The sequence below is a fragment of the Archocentrus centrarchus genome, chromosome 16, assembly GCF_007364275.1.
Source record: "Archocentrus centrarchus isolate MPI-CPG fArcCen1 chromosome 16, fArcCen1, whole genome shotgun sequence".
In the NCBI taxonomy this organism is placed as follows: domain Eukaryota; kingdom Metazoa; phylum Chordata; class Actinopteri; order Cichliformes; family Cichlidae; genus Archocentrus; species Archocentrus centrarchus.
Genome location: NC_044361.1, coordinates 30,106,853 through 30,133,805, shown reverse-complemented (window position 1 = coordinate 30,133,805; position 26,953 = coordinate 30,106,853). Strand labels below are relative to the sequence as shown.

The window sequence follows — 26,953 nt, the reverse complement described above, 5'->3', positions numbered from 1 at the left end:
AGAATGAACTGGTGGGTCTTAGATAATGTTAGTGCAGAAGCCACGAGAGAGCAGAGGAAAGGAAGAATACAGTGAATAGCCTCATAACGCCAGCGGGCGGAGCTGGGACGAGACGAGGGCGGGTCAAATGGAGACGAGTATTTGGAATGTTACTAGATATGTGGTAAGATCGGAGGCGGTCATATACCTGATGTGTTTCTAACATAAGCGGTCCTGACTATGGTCATGCATTGAGTTTTAGCTGCGGAATCGGCCCGAGGTAAATAATGTACACGACAGAGCGCAGGCGAATGAGCCTGCGAGAGTCAAAGAGGAAGGATCCGGTCAGGGTGTCCGCTGGAAGTTTGTGGCAGGACTCTTTGGCCTTAGAGCTGAGCGTCAGCAACGGTTCGGTTAAACAGATCGTTTCTCCGCGGAGTCGGACCAGAGCAGTGTCCGTGGCATACATTGTCAGCGAGGACGCACCAGTGCCGCAGACTGAAGAAAACTTATCATTAAAATGCCTGAAGGAAGCCTGCGCTGACGTCCACGCTGTTTTGAAAACTATTTCATTTGAGAGAATATCCCAAGGCACCACAGACATCCTGGATAGTTTCTACAATGCAGGTAAGTGACGGCATAGTTTGGATGACACATTAGTTCAGTATAATACCAAATTACGCAAGTTCACCTGTTAAAATTCCTCCCACAGATGTTGCAGTGGTGGAAATGAGTGACACTTTCTGTCAGCCATCCCTTTTTTACCATCTTGGAGTGCGAGAAAGTTTCAGCATGACTAATAACATCATTCTCTATTGTTACAAGCAAGATAGCGATCTACAGGCTCACAAGGTAACGCATGTCCGTGTCTGTCGTTATAAATTGAGCTCAGAGTTAAACCAGCGCTGTAGCCACTGACGGATAGATACAAAGTGGGCAACACCTTGAGGCTCAAGTTCCCAAGGGGGGGGCTCCCAACGTGTGACGTATAGTTCACGGCATGTACCACTCAAGTAGAGCGTGTAATCTTGTATTATTAGAACTTCTGTTGGGGTGGGTTTTTTTTTTTTTTTCCCGAAGGGCTAAAATATAGTTGATTCAGCATATAATTTAAAGATGGTCCATATCTCACACTAAAACACAGTTAGGTTTTACTGCAGAGTTTTACTGCTACTTAAAGAAAAAAAAGATATATTAATCTTTTTTTACTTAGTGTGAGTGGAGCCGGATAGTAAGCAGTAACAACTGTGAAGCCCAGCTATGGCTGCCACTAATGAATACTTTAATTACTGAATAATTGTGCACATTATTATGTTAAAATAATTTGTTTATTTATAACTAAGATCTAACTGTACTTGAAATTATTTGTACAACAGTTTAACACCTAAAATGAAAATGCTTGGCCAACTGAAAAATGATGCTGTGGGTCCATTGTGGTGAAGCTGCCCCAGTGTGATATTTGATGCATGTATTGCCTTCCTTGCAGGAGGAGTGTGGAACTTACACCTTCATCCCATATGTAGTGTCACCTCAGGGCAAAGTGTTTGCCTGTGATGCAACAATGATGACTTGCATCAAAGAATTCATGCAGCCCAGTTTCCAGCTGGAGCCCCTGCTGACCCCGCTGGTTGAGAGGCTGGTGCATTTGCTGAACAATGTGCACATTCAGTCCAGGTCAGACTTAAACTGCTGCAGGGCTTTGTTAAACATTATTAATTAAGATTATACATTATGTGCATGCTCTTAAGCTTCCCATATTTGCAGTTTCACCTGGCATGTTTACAAAAGGTTTTGAAATTTTGGAATATAATGCCTCCTCTGGACTTTCTGCTGGCAGTGAGTACTTCCGGGAGTCAATCAGGCATGAGATTCGTATGGCACGGGAGCGGTTCAGCGGCAAAGCCTTGAGTGAGGAGTTAAACCGCATTCAGCAACGCTTGGATAGTGTAGATCTGCTCTCTCCTGATATAGTCATGAACCTTTTGTTGTCCTACAGGGACATTCAGGTATGCATTTATACATCTGTGTATCTAAACCAGTTATTGTTTATTAACACATTATTTTGTAAATAATTTAATTAAATAATATTAGAAGATAAGAAAAACAGCAAATCTTCACTTTTGCTGAAACCAAAAAGGTTTTTGCATTAATATGTAATCATATTAATTGTGATTACATATTCATAGTTAGCCATGTTTCATTCTGAAATTGGTACTGTTTTGCTTTTAAATAGCCATATTTGGGAGCAAGATCAGATCACATTAACAAACATAGCTATGGGGAGGTTAAAATGATTAGTATTAATAATATACAGTATATTATATACTCTGATATAAAGTATTAATGGTTGTCAGATGTGTAATGATTATATTTAACTCTGTACCCCTTTTTCTCAGGACTATGATGCCATGATAAGACTGGTGGAAACTCTGAACAACCTGCCCATGTGCCAGGTGGCGAAACATCAGAATATTAAGTTTCACTATATATTTGCTCTAAACAGGTACTAACATGACTGCAGTTGTACCTTGAGTTAGTCGATATAGTTCTTTTAACATCATTTAAAAACATGCAATCTCCTTCTCTCTGTTTCAAGCTCAGTGCTTTTGCAATATTCTCAACCTGTAGCTTTTATTTGCTTTGTATTTATACAAGATGCAAAGTGTGTTTGTCATCACAGTGGTTTGGCTATGACATTTTCCCACACTAGGAGGAATCACCCTGGAGATCGTGCAAAGGCTTTGGAAGAAATTCTGCCAATTGTGGGGTCAGGGAACAAAGTGGCCTCAGACGTCTACTGCCTGTGTGGACGCATCTACAAGGACATGTTCATGAGCTCAGCGTTCACTGATGAGCTCAGCAGAGACCAGGCCTGCTATTGGTACGACCAGTGTGAATAAGTGTGTAGCCATACAAAGTTTTCCTCATTTGAGAAAGGTGATATTTATGTGTCTTATGTTCTTCAGACTGTTTGTGTGATTGTAGCTGCTAACGTTTTTGCAGTGTATGCTTTTTTGTATTTTTATCAAGCCACCTGTATACTCTGTATCTGAGTTTTTGTTTTTGTTTTGTTTTTTGTACAACCTGCCAGGTATGGTAAAGCCTTTGAGACGGAGCCTACTCTTCACTCAGGCATCAACAACGTGGTCCTCCTGATAGCAGCTGGCCATGAATTTGAGACTTCTATAGAGCTGCGCAAACTAGGTACTTTTTACTCCTCCACCAGAGTGAAAAACTGCTAAAATTTAATGTCTGGATTTATTGTGTCATAAATGTTGTAGTACCTATGCATTTCAATTTATCCTTTATCCCACAGTTTTGATTTTTTTTTTTTTTTGATGTTTCAAATGCCTTTAAGATGACTTCCAATGCCCCAAAAATATATTATTACAATTTATCATAAGCCCAGTCGAAATGAGACTAACACTAAACATTTATTCACTGGTTTAGAGCACATTGACGCTTATTTCATGTTATACAAACTTTGAAAAGTATACCATGTCCATATGAGTGACAAATTAAAAGAAAAAACATAAGGCATTAGACCACATATTACCAAAACAGCTTCAGTGCACTTCACACTGATACTGTAAGTCTCTGAAATGCTACAGGAGCAATGGAACACCATTGTTCTCCAAAGATATTTTTTCATTTGGTGTTTTCATGATGGTGGTGTAGGGAGCTATCCAACATGTTGGTCCAGAATCATCCCATAAATGTTCAATTGGGCTCACAGTGTTCACTCAGTGAACACTGTGCCTTATGAATGGAGAGCTTGTCATCCTAAAAGAAATATTTGCTTTTATTCTTCCCGCTAACGGGACAAATAGACCCAAACCAGTAAAATGCCCCATACAGCATTACAGAGACACCAGATCCCATTACTGTAGGGGTAAAGTTTTTTTTTCTTAATTTGTTACCCTTCTATACGAAAGTGTGTTTTGTTACACGCTGCACATCATATCATGTTCTTGGCAGTTAAACTCTTCCTCAGAATGGATTTATCAATTAGATGAACATACTCTGTGTTGGCTGATCTTGTGTTGACAGTGCACAGTATCAAAAAGCACATTGTGTTACATTATTCATTTTTTTTTTCTGTTCTCTGAATGGGCTTGTGACTATCCTCTATTGATGACTTTGTTAGTAACCTCTTTTTTTCCCCCTGTTTTATGATGTCAATGTCTAGGTGTGACTTTAAGCACCCTGTTGGGTAGAAAGGGTAGTTTGGAGAAGATGAAGGACTATTGGGATGTAGGTTTCTACCTTGGAGCAAACATTCTTGCTGGTGAACACAGGAAAGTCATCGAGGCCTCTGAGAAGCTCTACAAACTCAAGGCCCCTATTTGGTGAGACCTAAGCATCAATTGTTGATGAGTAGCAATCAAGTAGATCAAGGTGTTTAATCAGTTACTAGGCTAAAATTGCAATTAGAAAGTATTTTGATGCAATACAGACATATTTATGTATTTCTGTTAGGTATGTGGCATCTATTATGGAGACATACATCCTGTACCGGCAGTTTGCCAAGCTGCCTGAAGTTCGAGCTCCAAAACAAGATACAGTGAACTTCTGGATGGAGCTGCTTTTACAGACCTGTAAACCCACAGTCTCAACAAACTGTTGTCCAGTAAGACCAAACACCTTACATTACAGCAAACAATAAACAGGAGACTCCTCTTCTCATGAAGTATCTATTAAACAGAATCCAGCTCTGCTTATTTGGATCTTAAAGTTAACACACAACTAAGCAGCAACAAACTTATTACAAATTAATTAAAAACCCATGTAGATGTTTAAAAAATATTACTGGAATTGGTGGGTTTTTTTTAGGCGCTCATTCTGGAACCCAGCAAAGTCTTCCAACCAGCTATTGTTTCTGTGAGTGAGGAGGACGAAAGCCGTACTGTCCAGCTGAAACACGTCACGCCCTTAAAGGTATGCAAACTATCTGTCCCCCCACTTCCTGAGCCACTCCCTGATCGGAATACATTTGACTCTATGCATTAGCCATAAATAGTGTGTTATTTTAGAGTCACTGTGCATTTAAAACATGAAAATTCTAAAAAAATTCTTATGCAGGTTAAGTTGGTTTACCATGTGTAACACACTCTGTATTAGCTGTAAACACACTTTAACCTGTGTCTAAATTTGAATTTAATTCTGCAGAAGGGCTTAAACCAGTGGACTTTCCCTGCATCTGCAATTCGGGGAGTGAGGTAAAATGGAGCAGAGCATGTGAGCTTTTTTGGTTGATGCCTGTGTCTGCAGATCAGTGTTACTGTGTACTTAAGTCTTGTCGTGTCTACCGACAAATATTCAAAACAGTCAGCTGCTGGGTGGCTTAAAAACAAATAGTTTTATCAATTTGTGGTATCAGGTTGTGGTATCATAGGGGATGAATGAAAATACTGAATTAATTAATTAATTAACACCCCCACCCCCATTTACCTATAGCTCACGCTGATTGAGAGCTTTAAAGTTATCCAGCATGCCTCCCTGGGAACCCCAATACTACCTATATAAACATGATACAGGAACTTCTTAACCCGAGCCCTCATAGGAGCCTGTGGCAAGGCTACATTCACCTCTGAGACTAAAGTAGCATGAATACACAGACCAGTACATTTAACAGGAAGAATCTGACATTACAGACAAAGGATTCTTACACAGAACTACTCTATCAGATCAGTAGCTGCGCTACTTTAGGCATGACGGACCCCTTCATGAGCGCAATTTCAACATGCTATGAGTCAAGTTGGAAGTGACATCACTCCACACAGTCAGTGAGTGGATTATCCTCATCAAGACCTGTACAAAACCTGACCGGAAAATGTGAAAGACAGTGCAAGAGAAATGATTGACAAGCAAGTTGTATAGTTAAAACCAGGCATTATCCTTTAGCCACATCTGAGCAACGCAGTCCCCAATAATGATGTCAAAACAACGAGTCAGACTTCTACCAGCCCTAAAAATGACAACAGTAACAAAACACATCAACGTAAAACACAGTGATCCGATGTTAAGTAAGCGTGTTGTTGAGGACGACGTCAGCATTCCCTCGGTGATCCAGCATCGGTCACACCACTACTAGGTGGATGTGGCTCATGTAAGTGTATCCTCAGGAATGTGTATGTGTGATATGTCAGTGTGTAAGCACCGTCAGCATACACTCAGCACACTGTGTAGCAAAAGGCCATTATTGTGGACATGTCAAGACCTGAGGTGTTGTTGTTCAGGAGGGTAAAAAGTTGGTGTGCAGTTCTGGGATTTAACTGCAGTGACTGGCACCAGTCAAGTACCAGTCAAAGGATCATTCTTCTGCTCTAATTACTATCTGTATCAGTGTAGGTGTATCAAGGTTAGTAGCAAGCAGTTCTTCGTTGCAAGAGCATGTCTGTGTGTGTGTCTGTGTGTGTGTGTGTGTGTGTGTGTGTGGGTGCAGGACCTTTGCTCTATTCAGCTGCTGCTTCCTCCTCTGGAACCTGTCAGCTCTCCGTGAGTGGCAGTGAGACAGAATTTAACATGTCAGTTGGGCCACTGGCACCTCCATGTCAGCCCCTCATCAGGGGGCAGTCATGAACCTAGTGTCCTTTTTGTTTGCAGTAAAAAACTAATCAAAAAAATTTCTCACCAAATAAAATGCACTTGGGATTCACAGGATCCAAACAGGAAGGCACAGGTCAGTCCTCCCTTCTCCCAAAATCTTTTAGCGAGGTTGGAGCCCAGAGTCAGACTCTGGGATGGTCATCGTCCTGATTAGCTGATGGATCTGACCACTGCCACCAATTTGTTGTGGAAATTTGAATAAAAAAAAAAAAAGAGTCTACTGCCAGAGTTGCCTTTAGAAAATGTATTCTTGCAAGAAGGAATTCGGTCAATACAGAGCACGTGGCAATGGAATGAGGAATTTAAAGAAACAATGGACACAGATATTACTTGTACAAAATCTTAGAGTATCACATTACATTGTTCAGCCCTTTCCAGTCATCCTATACAGGTCACACACAGTTCAGAAAGATATATATAGCAGTTTGGGCAAACAGGTCTCATTGGTGTTGGAGACGGAGGTACCAAGACAGAAACCAGGACCCCCTCTGTTAGGGAGGTCCCGCATGTCTGCACCTATACTATGTGAAGGGTCAAGAGGTCAAACACAACATAAAGCATGAGAGAGAAAACGTTGAGTCCTTGGGTGTTAAAAAAATAATCCTCAACAATTATTGCTTCAGTAAGGGTTTGGCAGACACAGAATGACACAGACACAGAATTCTGATCTGTGTCAGATTTATGTTCAGCAGAATTCCACTTGCATACATATTATTTAAATAAAAAAAATGAAGATTTGCCTGTTTGAATGATTAAAACCTGTATTTGCTTCTTTCTCTGTGAAGTGCTTCAAAGATTGATGAGCGTAGCTGCTTCCTGTATGTCCACTACAACTCAGATGATTTCCAGCTCTGCTTCCCCTCTGAGATTCATTGTAAAGGGTGAGTGATTAATGTTACATTTGTATGTGAATGACTTCCTCACAGACCAACTGATTTCTAGATAAAGTCAAGCAATCTGTGAGCACGGTGCAGAGAGATAATTGACAGGCAAATTGGCAAAGCAGCTTACATGACTTATTACTTGGTATGAGTCATATTTCCTTTACTGCCCTCACTCTTCAGAAACCTCTTGATGTAATTTAGAAAAAAAATTTCCATCCCATCTGAAGAATCATCTACCATTGTTACAAGATTCGGTTTGCAGTTGCTGCCATCTTTGTACAGTTGTGGTCAGAAGTTTTCATAAATTCCTCATAGGCACAAATGTCATGTCGTTTGGGGCTTTTAATGATTTCTCTGAACTGTTCTTTTCCAGGGTGGAATGACTGTACAGCATACACATTTAAAGACTTAAAAAAAAAAAAAACAAGAGCTGGGTGTACAAGTTTCAATTTATTTAGGATTTTCTCTAATTCACACAGGCTTGAAGGTGTACATGCAGGCTCAAATATATGCATACACTCACGTAAATCCTTTAATAAATGGTGCAGGAAATTGGTTAGGATGTTTAGGAACAACCCAGGAACCACCAAGGCTCAAGCCTGCCATGAAGCAGAACCTGCTGGAACACCAGTTCCACCAGTCCATGGTCAAACCAGTTTTACATCAGAACTGAGAGGGTGTCGACCAAGAAAGAAGCTCCTGCTCTAAAATCGACAACTTCAAGCTCATCTGAAATTTCAGCCGCCCACATGGATGAGCCAAATGCCTTCTGGAGAAAAGTTTTATGGTTAGACGAGACAGAGGTTGAACTGTTTGGCCATAGTGTCAAAGAGGTATGTTTAGACGAGTAAAGGTGAGTCTTTCAAACCTAAGAACACTGTACCAACTATCAGCATAGTGGGGCTAGCATGATGCTCTGGGGCTGTTTTGCAGCCAGTGATACTGGTACATTGCACAAAGCGGATACTCAAATCAACAGCTAGACAGCTGAACCTTACCTAGGTGTTCCAACGGGACAATGATCCCAAACACACACCAAAGCTGGTTTTGGAATGATATAGCAGACTAGCATTAAGCTTTTGGAACAGCCTTCCCAAAGCCCCGACCTCAACCCTATTGAAAACTTGTGGACTACACTTAAAAACCAAGTTCAGGAAACCAACTAATTTAAAAGAACTCTACCAATTCTGCCAAGAAGTGTGGTCAAATAAACAGCCAGAATTATGCCAGAAACACTTTGATGACTACCAACAGTGTCTGGTTGAGGTGCAACTTGCTAAGGGACATTTAACCAAATATTAGGGGGGGTGCATGTACGTATAATTTTGGCTTTAATTGGCTTGATTAGAGAAAATCCAAAATAAATTCAAACTTGTGCACCCAATTCTTGTTTTTTAAAGCCATTAAAGATGTATACTGTACAATCATTCCATCCTGGAAAAAGAAAAGTTCGAAGAAATCATTAAAAGCCCAAAATTACTGGGACATTCATGCCTATGATGAATTTATGTAAACTTCTGACCACAAGTGTATATAATGTGAGTAAACTCAGTTTATTTGTTTTTTCTTGTCAAAGTACTGCCAAACATGGCATCCTGCTTTTCAGGAATGTTTTATTTGAAGTTCTTTTTTCCCCCCAAACAAATCAAGTAAAAGTGAAATAAACTATTGTAAGTAGGACTACTAAGTCATTACTAACAAGAGAAAAAACGGGAAACACTGGTGGAAAAAAATGCTGATTCATTTAAGGTTTTCTCTGGGGTGGTCTTCATTTAAACCAGTGTAAGCTATGTAGCTATGTATACAACATTCTTTGTTTCACATGAGTACTAATTATGTGTAGAACTGGCTGTATAGTTGGAGATACAGTTGTAAACCACTTGATGTATGCTGACAACTTAGTGGTTTTTAGTCCAAGTTCAGCTGATCTTCAGAAGCTGCTTAATGTGTGTTCGGTATACGGTGAACTACATGATGTTAAATTCAGTCCATCAAAAAGTGTAATCCTGATATGTCGCACTAAAGAAGACAAATATAGGGTTTTCCCTAATTTTAAGTTGTCTGGGATTTTACTGAGCGTCTCAAATGAAGCTCTGATGAAGTTAAACTGAACTTGTTTAGATCATATTGCGCCTCACTGTAAACGGCACACTTATGGTGCAGTTATAAGAAAGCCAGCCTTCAGAGATTAAAGGTGGCTTATAATAATGCATTAAGACTTTTATTAAAGAAGCCAGTGCCAGTGAACTGTTTGTGTCTGCTAATGTCAGCTCTTTGATGGCTGTTTTAAGGAATCTTATGTATAAATTTATTTGCCAACTAAATGAGTTCAATAATAGAATTATCATACTGTTGACTAACATTAAATATAGTGCAGTAAGATATATATCTGTATATTGGAAACATTGGTATGACTGCCTCCTAAAAGATTTTCTTAGTCTTTTTATGTATTTTTTTTTATGTGATGTGGACTACGAGTCTATCTATCTATCTATCTATCTATCTATCTATCTATCTATCTATCTATCTATCTATCTATCTATCTATCTATCTATCTATCCATCCATCCATCCATCCATCCATCCATCCATCCATCCATCCATCCATCCATCCTTCCTTCCTTCCTTCCTTCCTTCCTTCCTTCCTTCCTTCCTTCCTTGAGGACAAATGTGTTGAGTGAGTGGCTTGTTTCCACTTGTTACCCAAGTCTTTTGAACAGGACTCCTTGTAAGCAAAATTCCCTGATCTTCTAATGTGAAGCTCACATCAACCTTTGTGTCATTCCTCATTGTTTTTTTTTATTACCAAAGACCAATATTGGAACTAGGCGTGTACTAATATCAGGCTTCTCATTCACATATTATATCAGCCATAGCAAATAAATACACTGCTCAAAAAACACTTTAAAAACACATTAGATCTCACTGGGAAAAGATAAATCATGCTGGATATCTATACTGATATGGACTGGATAATGTGTTAGGAATGAAAGGATGCCACATCGTTTGATGGAAATGAAACTTATTAGCAGTGTATTAATTCTGCTATAGCTACATGCAGTTGTGTATCTTGGTGTGTGTGCACCACTGTGGCTAATAGCCAAAAACTCCAGTAGGGTCACACAGTTAACTGAACTCTGAATCTGTTTATAAGTACATTCCTCAGCAGAAATCTACAGGGACATCTGCGCTTGGGGAACTATTCACTTGAGCTGATAGTCACTGAAATTATATTTAACATCATGATCCACTAGGAGATATTTTCACGTGTGTGTCTTCTCTCACTAGTTTCTGTGAGCTGGTAAACTCCCTTCTTCAGCAGGCCGACGCCCATGTTCAAGACATAGAACGTACACCTGGGGGAATCCTAGAGGTCAGTGACAGATCCTTTAATACTGGAATGCAGTGTGTGCTCCATTTTAGGTCTGTGTTGCTCAACAAGTAGAAAAACATTTGCAGCTGATTGGAAAATCCCTTTTTTTTTTAGCACTGAAAAATTCTGGCAGGCCTGGTTTTACAGGAGTGCATATATTCCACTCTCAGTTTAACACTTTTCACCTTAAGTTTTATATAAAATCAATCGCTGGATAATGTTAATTACGTTGTGGTTTCTAAATGTAGGTGTCTTGTACAAGTCTAGTCAACAAGCCAAACATTTACTCTCACTGCCCACTTTATTCAGCTTTCTAGTACTTAGTTGGATGAATGTTTGCCTTCAGAACTGCCCTAATTTTTCATGGCCGTTCTTCGTAAACCCCAGAGATGGTTGTTTGGGAAAATCCCAGTAGATCGGCAGTTTATGAAATACTCATACCAGCTTGTCTGACTCTTCTGAGCATGAATCATGCCATCTTCAAAGTTGCTTAAATCACTTTTCTTCTCTGTTCTAATGCAAGTTTTGCCATTCTCCTCTGACCTCTAGGATCAGCAAGACATTATTTGCCCAGAGAACAGCCACTCACTGGATATTTTCTCTTTCAAATCTCAGCAGTTTATGAAGTACTCAGACCAGGCTGTCTGGCACCAACAAACATGCTATGTTCAAAATGACTTAAATGACTTTTCCTTCCCATTCTGATGCTTGGTTTGAACTTCAGCAGCATTTGTGATCAGCACTACTGCACCTCTGCCTTTAGCAGATGCAACTAAACTTTCCCATAACATAATGCTCAGGGTGGCTGTAGCTCAGGAGGTAGAGCAGGTCACCTACTGGTCGGCGGTTCGATTCCTGGCTGCTCCAGGCTGCATGCCAAAGCATCCTTGGGCAAGATACTGAACCCCAAGTTGCTCTCCCACACAGGCATTGGAGTTTTAATGTGTGTGTAAGCGCTTAGCTTAGTTAATCATGGAAGCGCTTGTATGAATGGGTGTGAATGGGGTAAATAAGCACTGTATAAGCGTTTTGAGTGCTCAGACAGAGTAGAAAAGCGCTATATAAGAACTAGTCCATTTACCATAATGTCACAGTTCCACCTTATTTGTATTATATTTGTTTATGTAAAAAGATGAATATAAAACTCGTGTTTTCATGTCAGAAATCTCTGAATGAATTTGCAAACATTTGCCTTTCCTGCCTGCTTTGAAATTCCTTAAAATCCTGTAGAAACTCCTGTTTCCATTCACTACATATTTTTTCATACTGATTCTCATTCTACAGTACATCTATGAGACAAATGAGAATGGTGACAAGGTAGTACTTGGTAAAGGGACTTATGGCGTGGTGTACGCTGGAAGGGACCTGAGCAACCAAGTACGCATCGCCATCAAAGAGATCCCTGAGAAGGACAGCACGTAAGAGAATCACATTTTCTTATTTGCTGTCATCTTTCACTGGGGCTGGATTAAGCTGGATCATTCCTTAGATTCATTTTCTTTTCTTCCCATACCCTGAATGGAAAGGGATTTAGCAGAGATCAAGACTAGCCAGGCCAGAAATCCCAGTGTTTTTTAGGGATCTTAGGGGAAATAAATTAATGTTTAGACTTGCCATTGTTTGTTTATTATGGCGTAATCTGCACAAATGCTTGGCTCTGTGCTCTGTTGTGGTATGAAAATTAACGATTCAGTGAAAGTAAGTTGATTTTATAAATAGTCATAGATAATAATAATAGTAGGTAATAAATTTACTTTATAAATAGCTGCCAGACTTCTGCCGTAGACACAGCATAGTCTTTATCTTACATCACTCTTCTGATGTTATCATTTTCAGCTGGACTCTAATCAGCAGTGAGCGCTCAGCTAGAGTAATATAACGGTAGTGTGTGGTTAGTGATAACCACATAAAAAAATACACTGTTAAAAAACCTTCATTATGTCACTGCATATATAATGCTTTTGCATAATGGCTCAAGACTCAAATTTTATTCCTGATACGCCGTCAAAAAAATGTAGTTCTCATATATTTTATGTGTCTCAGTTTTGTTTGTTTATGTTTTCCCACCACAGTGTCTGCTCATAACCCTATGGTATCAAAATATGTGTGTTTTTTTTTTTTTTTAAATATGTTCTTCAGTGTTTTGGCAATCAGGAACAAAAATAATTAAACATTCCAATTGACAAAATTTTAAAAAGTGTTTGAATATTTGACAAAAACAAATTATTTTTCACCAAAACATATGGTTGGACTTTAGGAATCAAATGGAATAAAATCTAGATAATCTCACAGTGGTACCTTTATTTCTTTGTGTTACTTAGGTACTCTCAGCCCCTCCACGAGGAGATTGCTCTGCACAAGAGGCTTAAACACAGAAATATTGTCCAGTACCTCGGCTCTGTCAGTCAGGATGGTTTCATCAAGATCTTCATGGAGGAAGTACCAGGGGGTAAAAAGCTGACACTTAATCTTCCACTGCTTTAAGCAATAAAGGGGAAATTTCATCACTAAATCTTTAACTATAACATATATCAAAGCTTCAAAAAAAATTGCTTTGTTTTTCTTTTATGTCTTTGAGTGTAATTTCATTTTTGTGTAATCGCATCTGTTTATGGAGTAACTGATGCATTGTTTACTTCTATATGATACAAAGAGCTCACCTATCATCACAAATGTAAAATGCCTAATGAATCAGTCCGCTGCCATGTAATCTGCAAGCAAATAATTATCTGCTGACATAGCAAAACGACGTCACTGGGTGGAGTGATGTGGTTTTGGACTTCGGAGACTTGGTAAGAAGTCGAGCGTTGGTTCCTGGGTAAAACAAACACAAGTCTTAATGCTGCCAATAAGTCAGTGTTTCCTTGCTTTCTGTGTGCTGTTTGTAATGGGGTCATTGAGCTTCAGGGAAGTCATGTGACCAGCTCTGTAAATGCATTGTGTAAGATCTAGTGGAAGCCAGTTTTAAAGAAGTGGGTGGATCTGCACACATCCTGTTCAGTGGAGAAAAATCTTTTCAGACAATGACGTGATTGTTAGAAAAACATCTTGAAGGTCTCATTAGAAATGTGGACAGTTATAATTCATTGCTTTGTTTGATTTTACCAAATGTATAAAAAAAAACCCCACTTTTACAGCAAAAACAGAAAATTGTTTATGTTGTGTCTATTTTTGGTTTCTGTCACTTTAAGTCAAAGTCAATCACATCTGCCTTTATGAGTATGTGATATCATTATTACAATGATTTTTTAAATTAATCAGCTTGTGAAATTTCACATTTTTTCTTGCAGGTAGTTTGTCTTCTCTTTTGCGCTCCAAATGGGGTCCTCTGAAAGACAATGAGCCCACCATCATTTTCTACACCAAACAGATACTTGAGGGACTGAAGTACCTTCATGAGCATCAGATAGTCCACAGGGACATTAAGGTAAGCAGATCACCTTTGAACTCTTAGAATTTTATGTTCTACTGCATCTTCCAGTTTAGCTCTGTGGTATGTAGCACTGGTTTTGTCTCTGGTGCAGGGTGACAATGTATTGATCAACACCTATAGTGGAATTTTGAAGATCTCGGATTTTGGAACCTCTAAACGCTTAGCAGGGATTAACCCCTGTACTGAGACATTTACTGGTAAGCTGAAATTTATGACTTTTAATGAATACATTATAAGAAGATATTTGATTTTTACATATGAACGAAGCACAACAGTTGGATTTTCACCTTTATGATGAATTTTCAATAGGAACTCTTCAGTACATGGCCCCTGAGATTATAGACCAAGGGCCTCGGGGTTATGGGAAGCCGGCAGATATCTGGTCCCTGGGGTGCACTATCATAGAAATGGCAACAGGCAAAACACCCTTTCACGAGCTGGGAAGTCCCCAGGCAGCCATGTTCAAGGTAAAGAAATAAAAGTCGTGTTTTGCATGGATGTTAAAACATGCTCACAGTAGAATTTACGTATAAGGAAATTTAGCAGTTTGCAGCAGACATTAGTGGAGCTGTAATATGAAAATAAGTTCATTTCACTCAAATCGTGGCTCTGAGTGGACTGTCTTGACAACGTGGACAAACTGGATGGATCTGCATATTTATCCCATTAAATTTGGTACAAATATTCATGATTCTCAGTAGGTGACATTTTTAAAATGTTATTGCTTTATTTGGTTTCATTAATTACTACGTTGGATATTAAAGCTTTAATAAAAATAATTTTATTGTTAGAAAGTTGTAAATTCTAAATACAGTTAATGTACTGTATGTCCATAAGTATTTGGACAACAATACAGCCTCTGTACACCACTGCAGTAGTGAACAATAGCATAATTTGAATGTAAGTATTGTTTTTAATACTTGGATAAAAACCCTTTGCACTCAAAGACTGCCTGAAATCTGCACCTCATGCACATCACTAAATGCTGTTTCTCCTCCCTCGAGGTGCTCTGCTAGGCCTTTACTGCTACCACCTTTAGCTGCTGCTTGTTTGTGGGTCTCTCTGCATTCAGTTTTGAATTTAATAACTGAAAAGTATACTCTGTTGGGTTAAGATCAGGTGACTAACGGGGCCGTTAAAGAGTATCTCATTTCTTTACCTTGAGAAATTCTTTGGGTCAGTGTAGCGTATAGCCCTGCAGACCTCAGAGTTCATCAGTAAACACTAGTGACTCGGTTCCACTTGCAGCCATACATGCCAATGCCATAACATTGCCTCCACCATGTTTGGTGTGGTTTGTTTGCTATCTTTCAGATCATGAGCTGTTTTTCTCTTTCTCAATACTTCTGTTCTCTCTTCTTATCATTTAGGTACAAGTTCATCTTGGTTTCATCTGTTCAGGTTGTTTTGTTTGATTTGGGTTTTTTTTTTTTTTAAACTCTGCAGGCTCTTTAAGATGTTTTCTGGTGAAGTCTAATCTGTCCTTTCTGTTCCTGAGTGTAACCTGTGGTTTGCACCTTGTCATAAACCTCTGTATTTACTTTCATGAAGGTGACTCTTGATTGTAGACTTTGACAATGATACGCTTACTTCCTTTAGAGTTTTTTTTTTTTTTTTTCACTTCATTGGAATTCTTAACCTAATCCTGCACTCATCCACTTTAATTGTCTTCTGTGGTATTTCAGGCCAGTGCATTCCTTCTTTTTAAGAATGTCCCTGATTGTTGAATTAGCCACTTCTAAAGTTTCTGATATCTCTGTGATTGTTTTTTTTTTTTGTTTGTTTTGTTTTTGTTTTTTTGGGGGGGGGGGGGGGGGGGGGGGGGCAGCCTAATGATGGCCTCCTTCATTTGCACTGACATCTCTTTGGATTTCATATGAAAGTTTTAGTAAACAGCCACCAAATGCAAGTTCAACATTTGCAATCAGCTTCTGTGTCTTAAAATGGCTGTAATTAAACAGTTAATGCAATAGTTTTGTTAAAGTCACTTCAACCACATCTTGATTTATAATAAAATCCACTGCGGTGGTGTCCAGAAGTAAAATGGCAAAAATTGTGTAATTGCCCATATACTTAGAGACTTAACTGTAATATTATATGAACTCAGGCAAAGAGAGCTATCAGCGTGCATATCATATCATGAGAATCTCAAAGTAAAATGTTTCAGTGAACCTTTTGAAAATCCCATCTAGGTTGGCATGTTTAAGATCCACCCCAAGGTTCCAGAGTGCATGTCAGATGAGGCCAAAGGCTTTATCATGAGCTGCTTTGTGCCAGATCCAGATGAAAGAGCCACAGCTCCAGACCTGCTTAAGAACTCTTTCCTGAAGTCTACCAGGAAAAAGGCTAAAGCTCCTCAGGAATCACTTTCTAATAGTGAGAAATGCACGTAAAATGCACATATTTCTCTTCGTACCTGTTTTTGCTTTCTAGAACAATGATGCACATTGACACTTTTTTTTTTTTTTCTGCAGCTGACTATCAGCGCAGTATGTCTGTGCCTATCTCCATCCTTGTGGAGGATGCCGATTCTTACTCTGACTCAGTTGACCTGTCTTGTTCTCTGAACCTGAGGAGGCCCCAGTCCTCTCTCAGGTCAGCAGAAGAAATCTCAGAGAGCCCACCAAGCACCAACAGCGTCCTGCTGTAAGTAAGATTTTTGCTAAAACATGCATGAACCATGACTCTACCAGCCCTTTCTTCACTGGTAAACCATACTAAGGTTTCAAATTGTCAGTCTGGTAACTTGCCTAAGTGAAAAACATTGTAATGCTGCACGCCACATGCCCTAATTAAATAATGGATCTAATGAGTCAGTGATATCCACACCTGCATTTTTATCATGTAATGGGTATTTCAGCATATTCATGGCTTGGGTTTGTTGGTGTTCAATTTTTCCAGAATACCAGATGACTCCACATCAGACATGAGCAGTCCATCCTCAACAGAGGAGAGTACTGGCCTTTTTATGCTGAGAAAGGACAGTGAGAGGAGAGCCACACTGCACCGAGTTCTCACTGACCACATAAGTCATGTTGTCTCTAGCATACAGCAGTCTGTACCTCAGGTGGGTAAAGAAAAGTCACAACAGGACATCAAAACAATGAATTAAATTCCGTTAAATGCATTGCATCCTGCATGTGGAATTTTCCTTCAGTTCTGAAACTGAGATCGATGATTTGTTCACTAATAATTAATGACTATTTGTGACACAGTATCTGAAAGTTTATCAATATCTACAAGTTTAAAATATTAGTAATACATACCCACCAGCCACTTTATTAGGTACACCTTGCTAGTGCTGGGTTGGGCCCCCTTTTGCCTTCAGAACAGCTTTAATTCTTCGTGGCACAGATTCAGCAAGGTGCTGGAAATATTCCTCTAGGATTTTGGTCCATGTTGACATGATAGCATCAAACAGTTGCTGAAGACTTGTCGCCTCCACGTCAACGATGCTAATCTCCTGTTTCACCACATCCCAAAGGCGCTCTATTGGATTGAGATCTGGTGACTGTGGATGCCATTTGAGTAGGACTGAACTCATTGTTATGTTTAAGAAAGCTGTTAGAGATGATTTGAGCTTTTTGTGCTTCATGCTGTTGCAAGAAGGCATCGGAAGATGGGTGCACTGTGGTTAAAGGGATGGACACGGTCAGCAGCAATACTCGGGTGTACTGTGGCATTTAAATTACACTCAATTAGTGACCCAAAGTGTTCCAAGACCACCACCAGCTTGAGCCGTTGATGCAGGTCACGATGGATCCGTGTTTTCATTTTCTAATTCTGATCCTCACCCAAATGTCACAGCAAAAATCGCAGGCAATGTGTTTCCTGTGGCACCCTGCTGTAGCCCTTTTGCTTCAAGGTTCAATGGTTTGTGTATTCAGAGGTGCTTTTTTGCATACCTGGGTTGCAACAAGAAGTGACCTGTTACTGTTGTCTTTTGAACTGACCTCTGACCTCAACAAGGCCCAGAGAATTGTTGCTCACTCTATATCTGATATTAAGTGTATTTTCTCTTTTTCAGCCCATTCTCTGTAAGCCCTAGAGATGGTTGCGGGGGAAAATCCCAGTAGATCAGCAGTGTCTGAAATATTTAGACTAGCCCGTTTGGCACCAACATTTTTGCAGCATTCCAAGTCACTTAAATCACCTTTCATCTCCATTCTGAGTTTGAACTTCAGCAGGTTGTCTTGACAGGGTCTGTATGCCTTAATTCACTGAGTCGCTGCCATGTGATTGGCTGATTAGATAGTTGCATTAATGAGCAGTTTAGCAGGAATATCTAATAACTGGCTGGTAAGTATATAGATCATACCAAATAAACCCAGAATGTCTCTTTGTAGTTTGATATTACCGATATTGTGTCACACATATTGCGCCAGTGACATTACAAATCAAAGAAATATGAATGTATGTACAGCGTCAGCAAGCAAAGGTTTTTTCAAGTAATTACTTATTATCTAGAACCTGAGGGACTTTTTCCACTGGGGGTTTTCCCCTGAAAAGTGGCTGTGTATGATAACACATTTCCTGAGGATAAGTGCACTATGTTTCATTTCTTTTGTCTCCTCTTTATTTTTATCTACTTATATTCAGTTATGTACCCTTGTTCTATAAAAAAAAATCAGATTTTTCAGTTCTTTGCATCATAATTTTTAACAGACTTTATTTGTGTAGGACAAGAATGAATAAAAATGTTTTTGTATCTGTTTTTTATGGATTTAGGATAGATTTTTTTTTGAGCAGAGTATATTTTTTCATAAAATCCTGAAACTAAGAAGTTTTGACATTAACAAAGGAGGACTGAACATCAGTAGTGACACTGTTACCAGTAACACATAAAAATCGTAAGTGTCCATTAACCGTTAATCTCCAGCTGAAGAGCACTATTGAGAGATGAAGGCAGCTTTAAGTACTGAGAGTGAGAACAACAGAAATAATGTATCCTCATTTCCAAGTCTTCCTTTCTCTCTTAAAAGTATGGTGCGGGATCGTCACTCACTGCAGACCACATCACCAAACTCATCACCTGTTTGGGAGACAACATCTGCTCCCCAGATAGGAGGCAGCTTACCAGGGGCTTGCTGGAGCTGCGAGCGACGCTGCTTGTTGCCTCAGTACCTCTGAACAGCCTGCAGGTGGTGCTGTTTAACTTCCAGGATGCAGTAAGTTACTTCTGAGCCGAAGGCCAGATTTTGCTGGTGTTTACGCTTCACTTCAAGATTCTTTATTATGTAATTCTTGACATTCATACAAAACTGTCTAACCATAGGTGAAGAAAGTGTTGAAGCAACAGCAGGTGAAACCTCATTGGATGTTTGCTCTAGACAATCTGCTGAGGCAGGCAGTACAGGATGCCATTACTGTATTACTGCCAGGTAAAGCATTCATGCGTTTCATCAATTTTAACATTTTGTGATGAATAGAAAGAAACAACATGACATGGTGACAAGAGTGTTTGCCAGAGAAACATCCTCAAGCTCTTCATTTTACAGTTTTCCTTACTGTGTTTCCATTTTGTATCATTTTAAATATAGTTAATTTCATGTTTGCTGTTTTTTTTTAATTAATTAATTAATATTTCTTACCTGTCTGTTCTTCTACTACTAATTTCCGTGCCGCCTTATTTTTGCCTTTCAGAACTCAAACTCCATCTGCAGTCCTCATTCGAGAGCGAGGAAAACACTCCTGAGGAGGAGTTTCCTGATCCAGACGCTCCTGCAGCTCTTGTTCCTGACCAGCTGGTGGCACCAGCACACACATGGCAGCCAGCGCCAGTAAATGAGATGCTGCCTGCAGCCAGCTCTAAACCCCCTGCAGACTTTGTCCTTAACACCAATTGCCCCCTCAACAAGAAACTGAGAGATCTGCGAATAGAGACCAGGAGGTAGCGTTCAGCCATTATCTGTCATGTTTATCAGATACTCTCATGAACAAACACATTTTTTACTTTTATTCTAGGTTTTCTCAGTGGTCTCATCTGACATTTGGAATTCAAATGTAACATATTCCCTGTAAAAACGGATAATCGTGACTGACAGTCCTATGAGGAGTACACAATGATTCATTTAGTTTTGGGTTGCACGACTTTCTGCTGAGTGGTGATGGCTGTTTGTGTTGTGTTTCAGACTGCTGAGTCAGCTGAGCGAGAAGGAGAGAGAGTATCAGGAGCTCCTGAGGAACTCTGTCCAGAGGAAACAAGAGCAAATAGATGAACTGAGGAAAGAATCAGTCAGTGAGGGTAATGCTGTTTTTCATGACATATCTTGTTGCACACTACAAGATACTAGCACTGTAACTATTATTTGTGCCTGTGAGTGAGTGTCTGTGTGTCTTTTTTGTGAGTTGAATATTGAATTGTGGCAAATAAAGGGAGCCAGCTTTGGCTATATACAGGTTTGGAATATATATATTTGTGCTACAAAAAATACAGTTGGAAGTACACTCACCCAATCTATCTATCTATCTATCTATCTATCTATCTATCTATCTATCTATCTATCTATCTATCTATCTATCTATCTATCATCTTTATTTTGAACATGTAAATAACATGTTAATATACATAAAAATCAAGTTCAACTGCAATCAGTGACATTTTTTTTATTGTTCGAAAGGAGTAGGAGGAAGCAACTGCTTATAATTACTACCCCTAACTTGCTCATCCTTTATATCTGTGCTGATTATACAGTCAGAAATATACATATGAGCATAATATGTACATAATGTACATAATACACATTCCCTTGTTATATTATCTTTACAAATTAATTTATAATTAACTATACCTAGCCAGAAGTATTTCTTTTGATAGTATGTCTTAATAATCATATATATATATATATATATATATATATATATATATATATTTTTTTTTTTTTTTTTTTTTTTTTTTTTTTTTTAAACTGATTAAAAAAAATCTGAACCATTCCTTTAAGTGATGACGATTTCATAGATATTTGTATATTTTGTTTGATCTTTGTCACACATCATAATCAAACCTCTTAATCCAAGAATTTAGTTTTTGTTAATTCTTTCTGCTTATTATATTTAAAAGCAGTTTTAGATACTGTATAGTAATAAATATTACTGTTTAATACAACTAAAGAGGCTCCCTTGCAACTTGAGGAGCAAGGCATTCTCTCGCCTGTACTCCAACAAATAACAACACAAGTTGCAACATGACCAGTATCATATGAAGGGACCAAGCCCTCTTTGGGTTATCAATGCACTTAGTGATTCTAATTACTGTTTCTTAACACTTGTGCCAGTCTACCACGCCTTAGCTTCAGGCCGATGGCAGATTTCTGCCTGACTGGTTGCTGTCAGAGGCGTTGGCTGCCAGATCAGCTGCTAATGTGCTCAAACTTGACTTGTCAGTTTGTATAATGATTAGACAGGCTGGCAGCTGAAGGCACTTTTGTTATGTGTAACATTAACACCATTAAGTACATCGTGTGTTTTTGAGTGTCAGACAAAATCTAATGGTTGTAAGTTGTGTGCGTTATAGCTGGGGAGCTGGCTTCACATAAAAGCTCCGGTCCAGAGAAGAAAGCTTTAGTACGCTGGCTCAAGACTGTCCCCGTAGATCAAGACACTATCAATAAGGTAAACTCAGCTAAAGCTCAACCTTTGTTTTGTTTTTTACCTATAAGGCTGCTTGGTATTACTCATCTGTTAATCTACACCTATGTGATCCTGTTTTCCAGTTGCTCTCTCATGAGTTCACCTTGGACTGTCTCCTCCAGATGGCCTCCAGGGAGGACTTGATGTACTGTGGAATAAGGTGAGCTGCCTCCACACATCACCTTCTCACTCTCCGTCCATGCAGAAACATATGAAGGGATTGCTCTGCGGTAGAGACGAAAACATGAAGTCTGCATCATTATTTTAAGTTAAATCAAAACATTTCAGTGGTGCGACATTGTACGTGACTGACTCGGCTGTTGTTGTTTCAGAGGTGGCATGGTATGTCGAATCTGGGCCGCTATCAGAGCTTGCCGGGAAACCCAGCTCAAAATACTCAATGAAGACAGCGAGGACACTCTTCTTTAATGGCTGCTAATATTATACATCAAAGGTTCACAGACAGGCTGGCCCTGAGTGTGATCTGGAGGAATAGAGGCAGAGGTGAACTTAATGGACATTTCAGGTTGCTAATATAAAGAAGGAATGATATTGGTTACTTTTGTGAACCGTGAATGTATTTTTTTTTTTTTAAAGAAACTTACTTCCCACTTCTGTTGTCTTCAGAATTTCATTTTATTGTATCTTTACAATTTTTTTTCAGGGTATTGGCAAGTAGAACTTTAATTGTATCTTTAGAAAATGTTTCTCAGAGGAATATTAGTTGCTGTTAAATGTTGACGCTGCTTTGCTGTGTTTCACAGAAAGCTAAGCAGGATTTTAAGTTATTAGAGACTTACTGTATTTAAGATGAATTCTTATTCATTCTGAAGTAAACAAATATCATTTGTACTATACCCATTCAGGTAATAAACAGGAAGTGTTTCTTTTAGTAGTCATACAGGCTGGCTTGTGATCTCCATGCAGCCGTTTGTTTCTAACAGGGAGAGAGTTTTTTGAGGGTGTGATGTAGCATGGAAGAAGTGATGTAGTGGTGAATAGTCTTTAAATTTCACATTTCATCATCTGTTTTCACTGTGTTGACATCTCCTTAGAAACAGTGAGATGAACTTTGTGTGTGTGTGTGTGTGTGTGTGTGTGTGTGTGTGTGTGTGTGTGTGTGTGTGTGTGTGTGTGTGTGTGTGTGTGTGTGTGTGTGTGTGTGTGTGTAAGTCATGCTGTCTAGTACTCAGTTCTTCAGTTTATGAGTAATTGCAGGTCTACACATATCAAACTGGGCTTGAGTAAAATTATGATACTCAAAAAAGGAAGACAAAGATCAGAGAATAAGTAGAGTAGGCAAACATTTTGAGGATGTTATTTATTTTTGATAAGAGTCACAGAAAGGCTATTAAATGTCATATGCATGTTAGCTTCATCCTCTTTCATTAAGGATATGACTTCTTGGCCTGGCTCCTGGTAACCATGGTACGCACTATTGTGAGTTCTATTTCAGTTGTATGCAAAAATACGTGTGCCCAAATAACATCTAGTATTTGGTGTTATTTTGAAGTCTCTCCAGAAAACATAAAGGTATTTTCCAGATGGTGATGCACTTTAATATACAATACACAAATATTGTGGCATTTTCCCCAAAACCCTGAATTGGATAAGTGGAAGAGGATGGATGGATGGATGGATGGACTTGTAAAGTCTGAGAACTTTTAAATTTTCTGACCCTAACTTTAACATCATCTAATAACTGACCTTTCACTTGTAACGCTGCTAGAGAACTGTCATTTGAAAGGACATTTTCAGAACTAATAAATTTTTTTCAAATACTTTTCAAATCTTGTGGTGATGCTGACTGCAAATCTGAAAACAAGCTATAAAAATATATCTGAGTGCTGCAAGCTTGTGTTAAGAAATTGCAATTAAGGGAATAAAAATTTAAGACAGTCTGGAATACCAAGAAAACTTTGACATAAAGCTACCTCTGCCAGATCGAAGGGCAAAGCAAAATGTAAGTAAGCAGAACATCTCAACCAGCAGGGTTCATTGCTGAAATTGTGCTTGAGACAAAGTAAGAAGAAACCTTGCGCTGCAAAGAATCAGCAGAGTCAAGTTGGTATGGCAGTTCTCTGACTAGAACATCGCTGAAAATCTGTGGCTAGATCTGAAGGTTTGAGTCTGTGAAAGACACCTCCAAAAATATTTCAGAACTTGAAGTGGCATACAATTAGGTTTAAATTCCTGCATTAAGAACAAAAAGACCAAACAAATCTCTGATTTCTGTCTGTGAGGGGTGCCTCAATTAGTGCTTTTTTTTTTTTTAATCGCTGAAGTCCTTTCATGTTTGAAAGATGCTTTAAAGTTGGATTGCTTTAGCATATTTTTTTTTTAACTGCTAATCTAATAAAATTGGACAAAACATCTAAAATGACATTTTTCTATGGTATAATATTAAACACTGCTGAGCTTAGTAATTAAAATCCATTGTAGCCCATATATAACTCCCACTATAATTCAAAACTGGCATTTCCCTTCCTGTGTCAACAGACATGCTTTATTTGTTCAATGTCATAAGCTCTGAAAAACAACTCTCACCAGACTTGGCCAAAATATTGATTATGTTTGTCTGGCAGTAAAGATCACGAGCTCTGATTTACCTTTGCAATAATTTGGAGTGCTCAACAAATCAGAAGGTGGATCAGTAAATCCAGGAAGGCATCTTCCTCTTGTGTCCTTGGATGTTGTTGTAAAGAAAATTAATAAGCTTACTCAAGTGTTATCAACCAAATTTAACTTGCCATCCTCTGTCTGCTACTAAGGCCAGTCCATTATTTCTTTGTCAAAGTATGCTTGATACATAAAGAAGTATCGTCCTTATATTTTGAGTAAATATATTTATATATTCACCCCGGCTTATAAACAAATCTGTTTTTGGCATTTGAGTATTCGACACTATTTTCTTTGAGGTAAAATGACAAAAAAGTAGTTGCTGTCATGTCTGACACGCTAATGCTAACATGCTTAAAGACACAGCACAGCAGCTGTCACATTAAATTTCTTTCCTGATGCAGATAATTGAATATAATGTTAATGCACCCCCCACCCCCCGAGTCTCACTTGTTCTAATAACTTTTAAAGCACAGTAGCATTAGGATTGTCCAGTTAATAGCATACAAACTGTCGGCTTTGATCAGCCAGTACAGACTATCAGCTTCCTAATGCAGAGAGAGTGAAAAATCAAGACTACATTATTTTGTCATTCACGTTGAAAGTCCAGTGCCCTAAAGCTTGTATTCATCTTCTTTTTGCACATCTAAATCTGAAAATATGCGATACATGTTGTTATTGTCTGTACTGTCTTGTTTATTCTGTTAAAGCCCAGTGTGTGCACATACTAGGCCAATAAAGCTGATTCTGATTCTGGTTTTCACAATCTCAAATGAGACTTACAGATTCAGATTGCTGCAAATCCTTTAGTAGATGCGTTCTGCATTTATAAAAGAATCATGTTTGTATTGCCTTATCACTGTTCATTCTTCTCTTTCCTAAATCCCTTCATGTCTGTTCTGTCTAGAGGTGGAGCTAAGCCACTGATATGCAAATAATGGGGACTGCTGTCAGGGGGATTTTAGCAGGGTCTTGGGGGGGATTGAGGACGACACACTGGGATGCCCAAATCCTCCAGGGATTACTGAGCTCACCCTGTGTTCCAGCTCCCATAGGAAAGGTAACCCCCGCTGTCCTGGACTGCAGTATGCGTGGGGGAGAGTTAAATTTGAACATTTCTTGTAAGATATGATCAAAAATGGAGCAATGAGGTTGCGGCATGAGTCAGACCTTTGCTCTTGCACTGAAGAATAAATAATGTTTCTAAATGTAGCACCACTTCAAGGGAAAGGTTAGTTAAAAATTCATCACTTTTTTTTTGATGTATCATTAACAACAGCTCGCTAACAAGCTGACTGCTGTTCTTCTTCACTGAGGTCTGTATAAAGTGTGCACTGCTTACATGCCTGCAGGCACTCACACACTCATGTATACATTACTAGGTGCATGCACAGATCAGATACCTTCACCACACGTTCACTTTAAAGCACAGTATTGCGCAATGTGATCACATGGAGGCAGGTTATGAGCGCATTCTTTGCATTGCTGTCACACCCATGACTGTTGATGACACTTGGGTATTGTGTATTATTCTACTGTGTATTTCTTTTTACCTGAATATAAATAGTTAGTTAGGTCTGAGATTTGTCAGCAATTTATTTGTTTATATGAAGTAAATGTCATTCACAGATATTTTTGCCATATAAACATACAACTGTTAAGTGGTATTTGCATTCCTCAGGAGTTTTTTTTTATCTTTATGAATCTCAGGAAGAGAAAAAAATATCTTGTAAGCAATTTGCTGGAAGCCAAAGTGTTATCTTTTCAGGGAGCAGTCTGCACAGCTATTGTGGTAGTCACAGGACAGACACAACTTGGACACAAAGATTGGACAGCTGTGATAGTTACAGCTGGAAAGAAATATTCTCTCATTATTGCAGATTAATCCTGTCTGTAATCTAGAGACTTGAATTTTTAAAAAAACGAATCCTGTGTGAATTAGCATGTAATAGAACATGTGTAAATATATGTGTCACACACAGCTCAGATGGGGCTTGATCTGAAGAGTGTTTCACCCATTTTTGTTGTGTCTGTTTTGTATTTTGTCACTGTGATGGGCAACCATTCATGTGACTCTAAATCAATTGATCTGGTGTAATTAATTTATTATTTAATCTTTTAAATACCCTCTCCATGCATGTAAGGGTACAGTCAGGGTGCGCGGGGAATGCCTGGCAGAGGCCCCAATCTGTGGGATCTTCAATTCCCACCTCCAGCAGAACTTTGGCAGCATTCCAAGGGAGGCTGAAGACAGTGTAAAGTGGTAACTATAAGAATTAGCTCCGCCAAGTCTGAGGCCATGGTTCTCAGCCGGAAAAGGGAGGAATGACCACTCCAGGTCAGAGATAAGATGCTGCTCTAAGCGGAGGAGTTTAAGTATCTCGGGGTCTTGTTCATGAGTGAGGGAAGAGGGGACGGATGCTGGGCC

At 39.0% G+C, this 26,953-nt stretch overlaps 1 protein-coding gene across 1 annotated transcript; it reads left to right on the top strand.

Moving 5' to 3' along the window:
• Positions 1–129: 129 nt before the first annotated feature.
• LOC115794292 (mitogen-activated protein kinase kinase kinase 5) lies at positions 130–23,738 on the top strand. The gene is made up of 28 exons (XM_030749708.1): positions 130–606; positions 692–831; positions 1,466–1,653; positions 1,817–1,985; positions 2,376–2,482; positions 2,690–2,860; positions 3,071–3,183; positions 4,169–4,328; positions 4,459–4,609; positions 4,813–4,917; positions 5,149–5,198; positions 7,374–7,469; positions 10,760–10,844; positions 12,129–12,262; positions 13,166–13,293; positions 14,135–14,271; positions 14,369–14,474; positions 14,587–14,744; positions 16,470–16,653; positions 16,752–16,923; positions 17,179–17,344; positions 19,260–19,445; positions 19,553–19,658; positions 19,921–20,167; positions 20,409–20,521; positions 21,791–21,888; positions 21,990–22,066; positions 22,239–23,738. The coding sequence occupies exons 1-28, from the start codon at positions 267–269 to the stop codon at positions 22,333–22,335; spliced, it is 3,984 nt and encodes a 1,327-aa protein (XP_030605568.1). The 5' UTR covers positions 130–266; the 3' UTR covers positions 22,336–23,738.
• Positions 23,739–26,953: the final 3,215 nt, after the last annotated feature.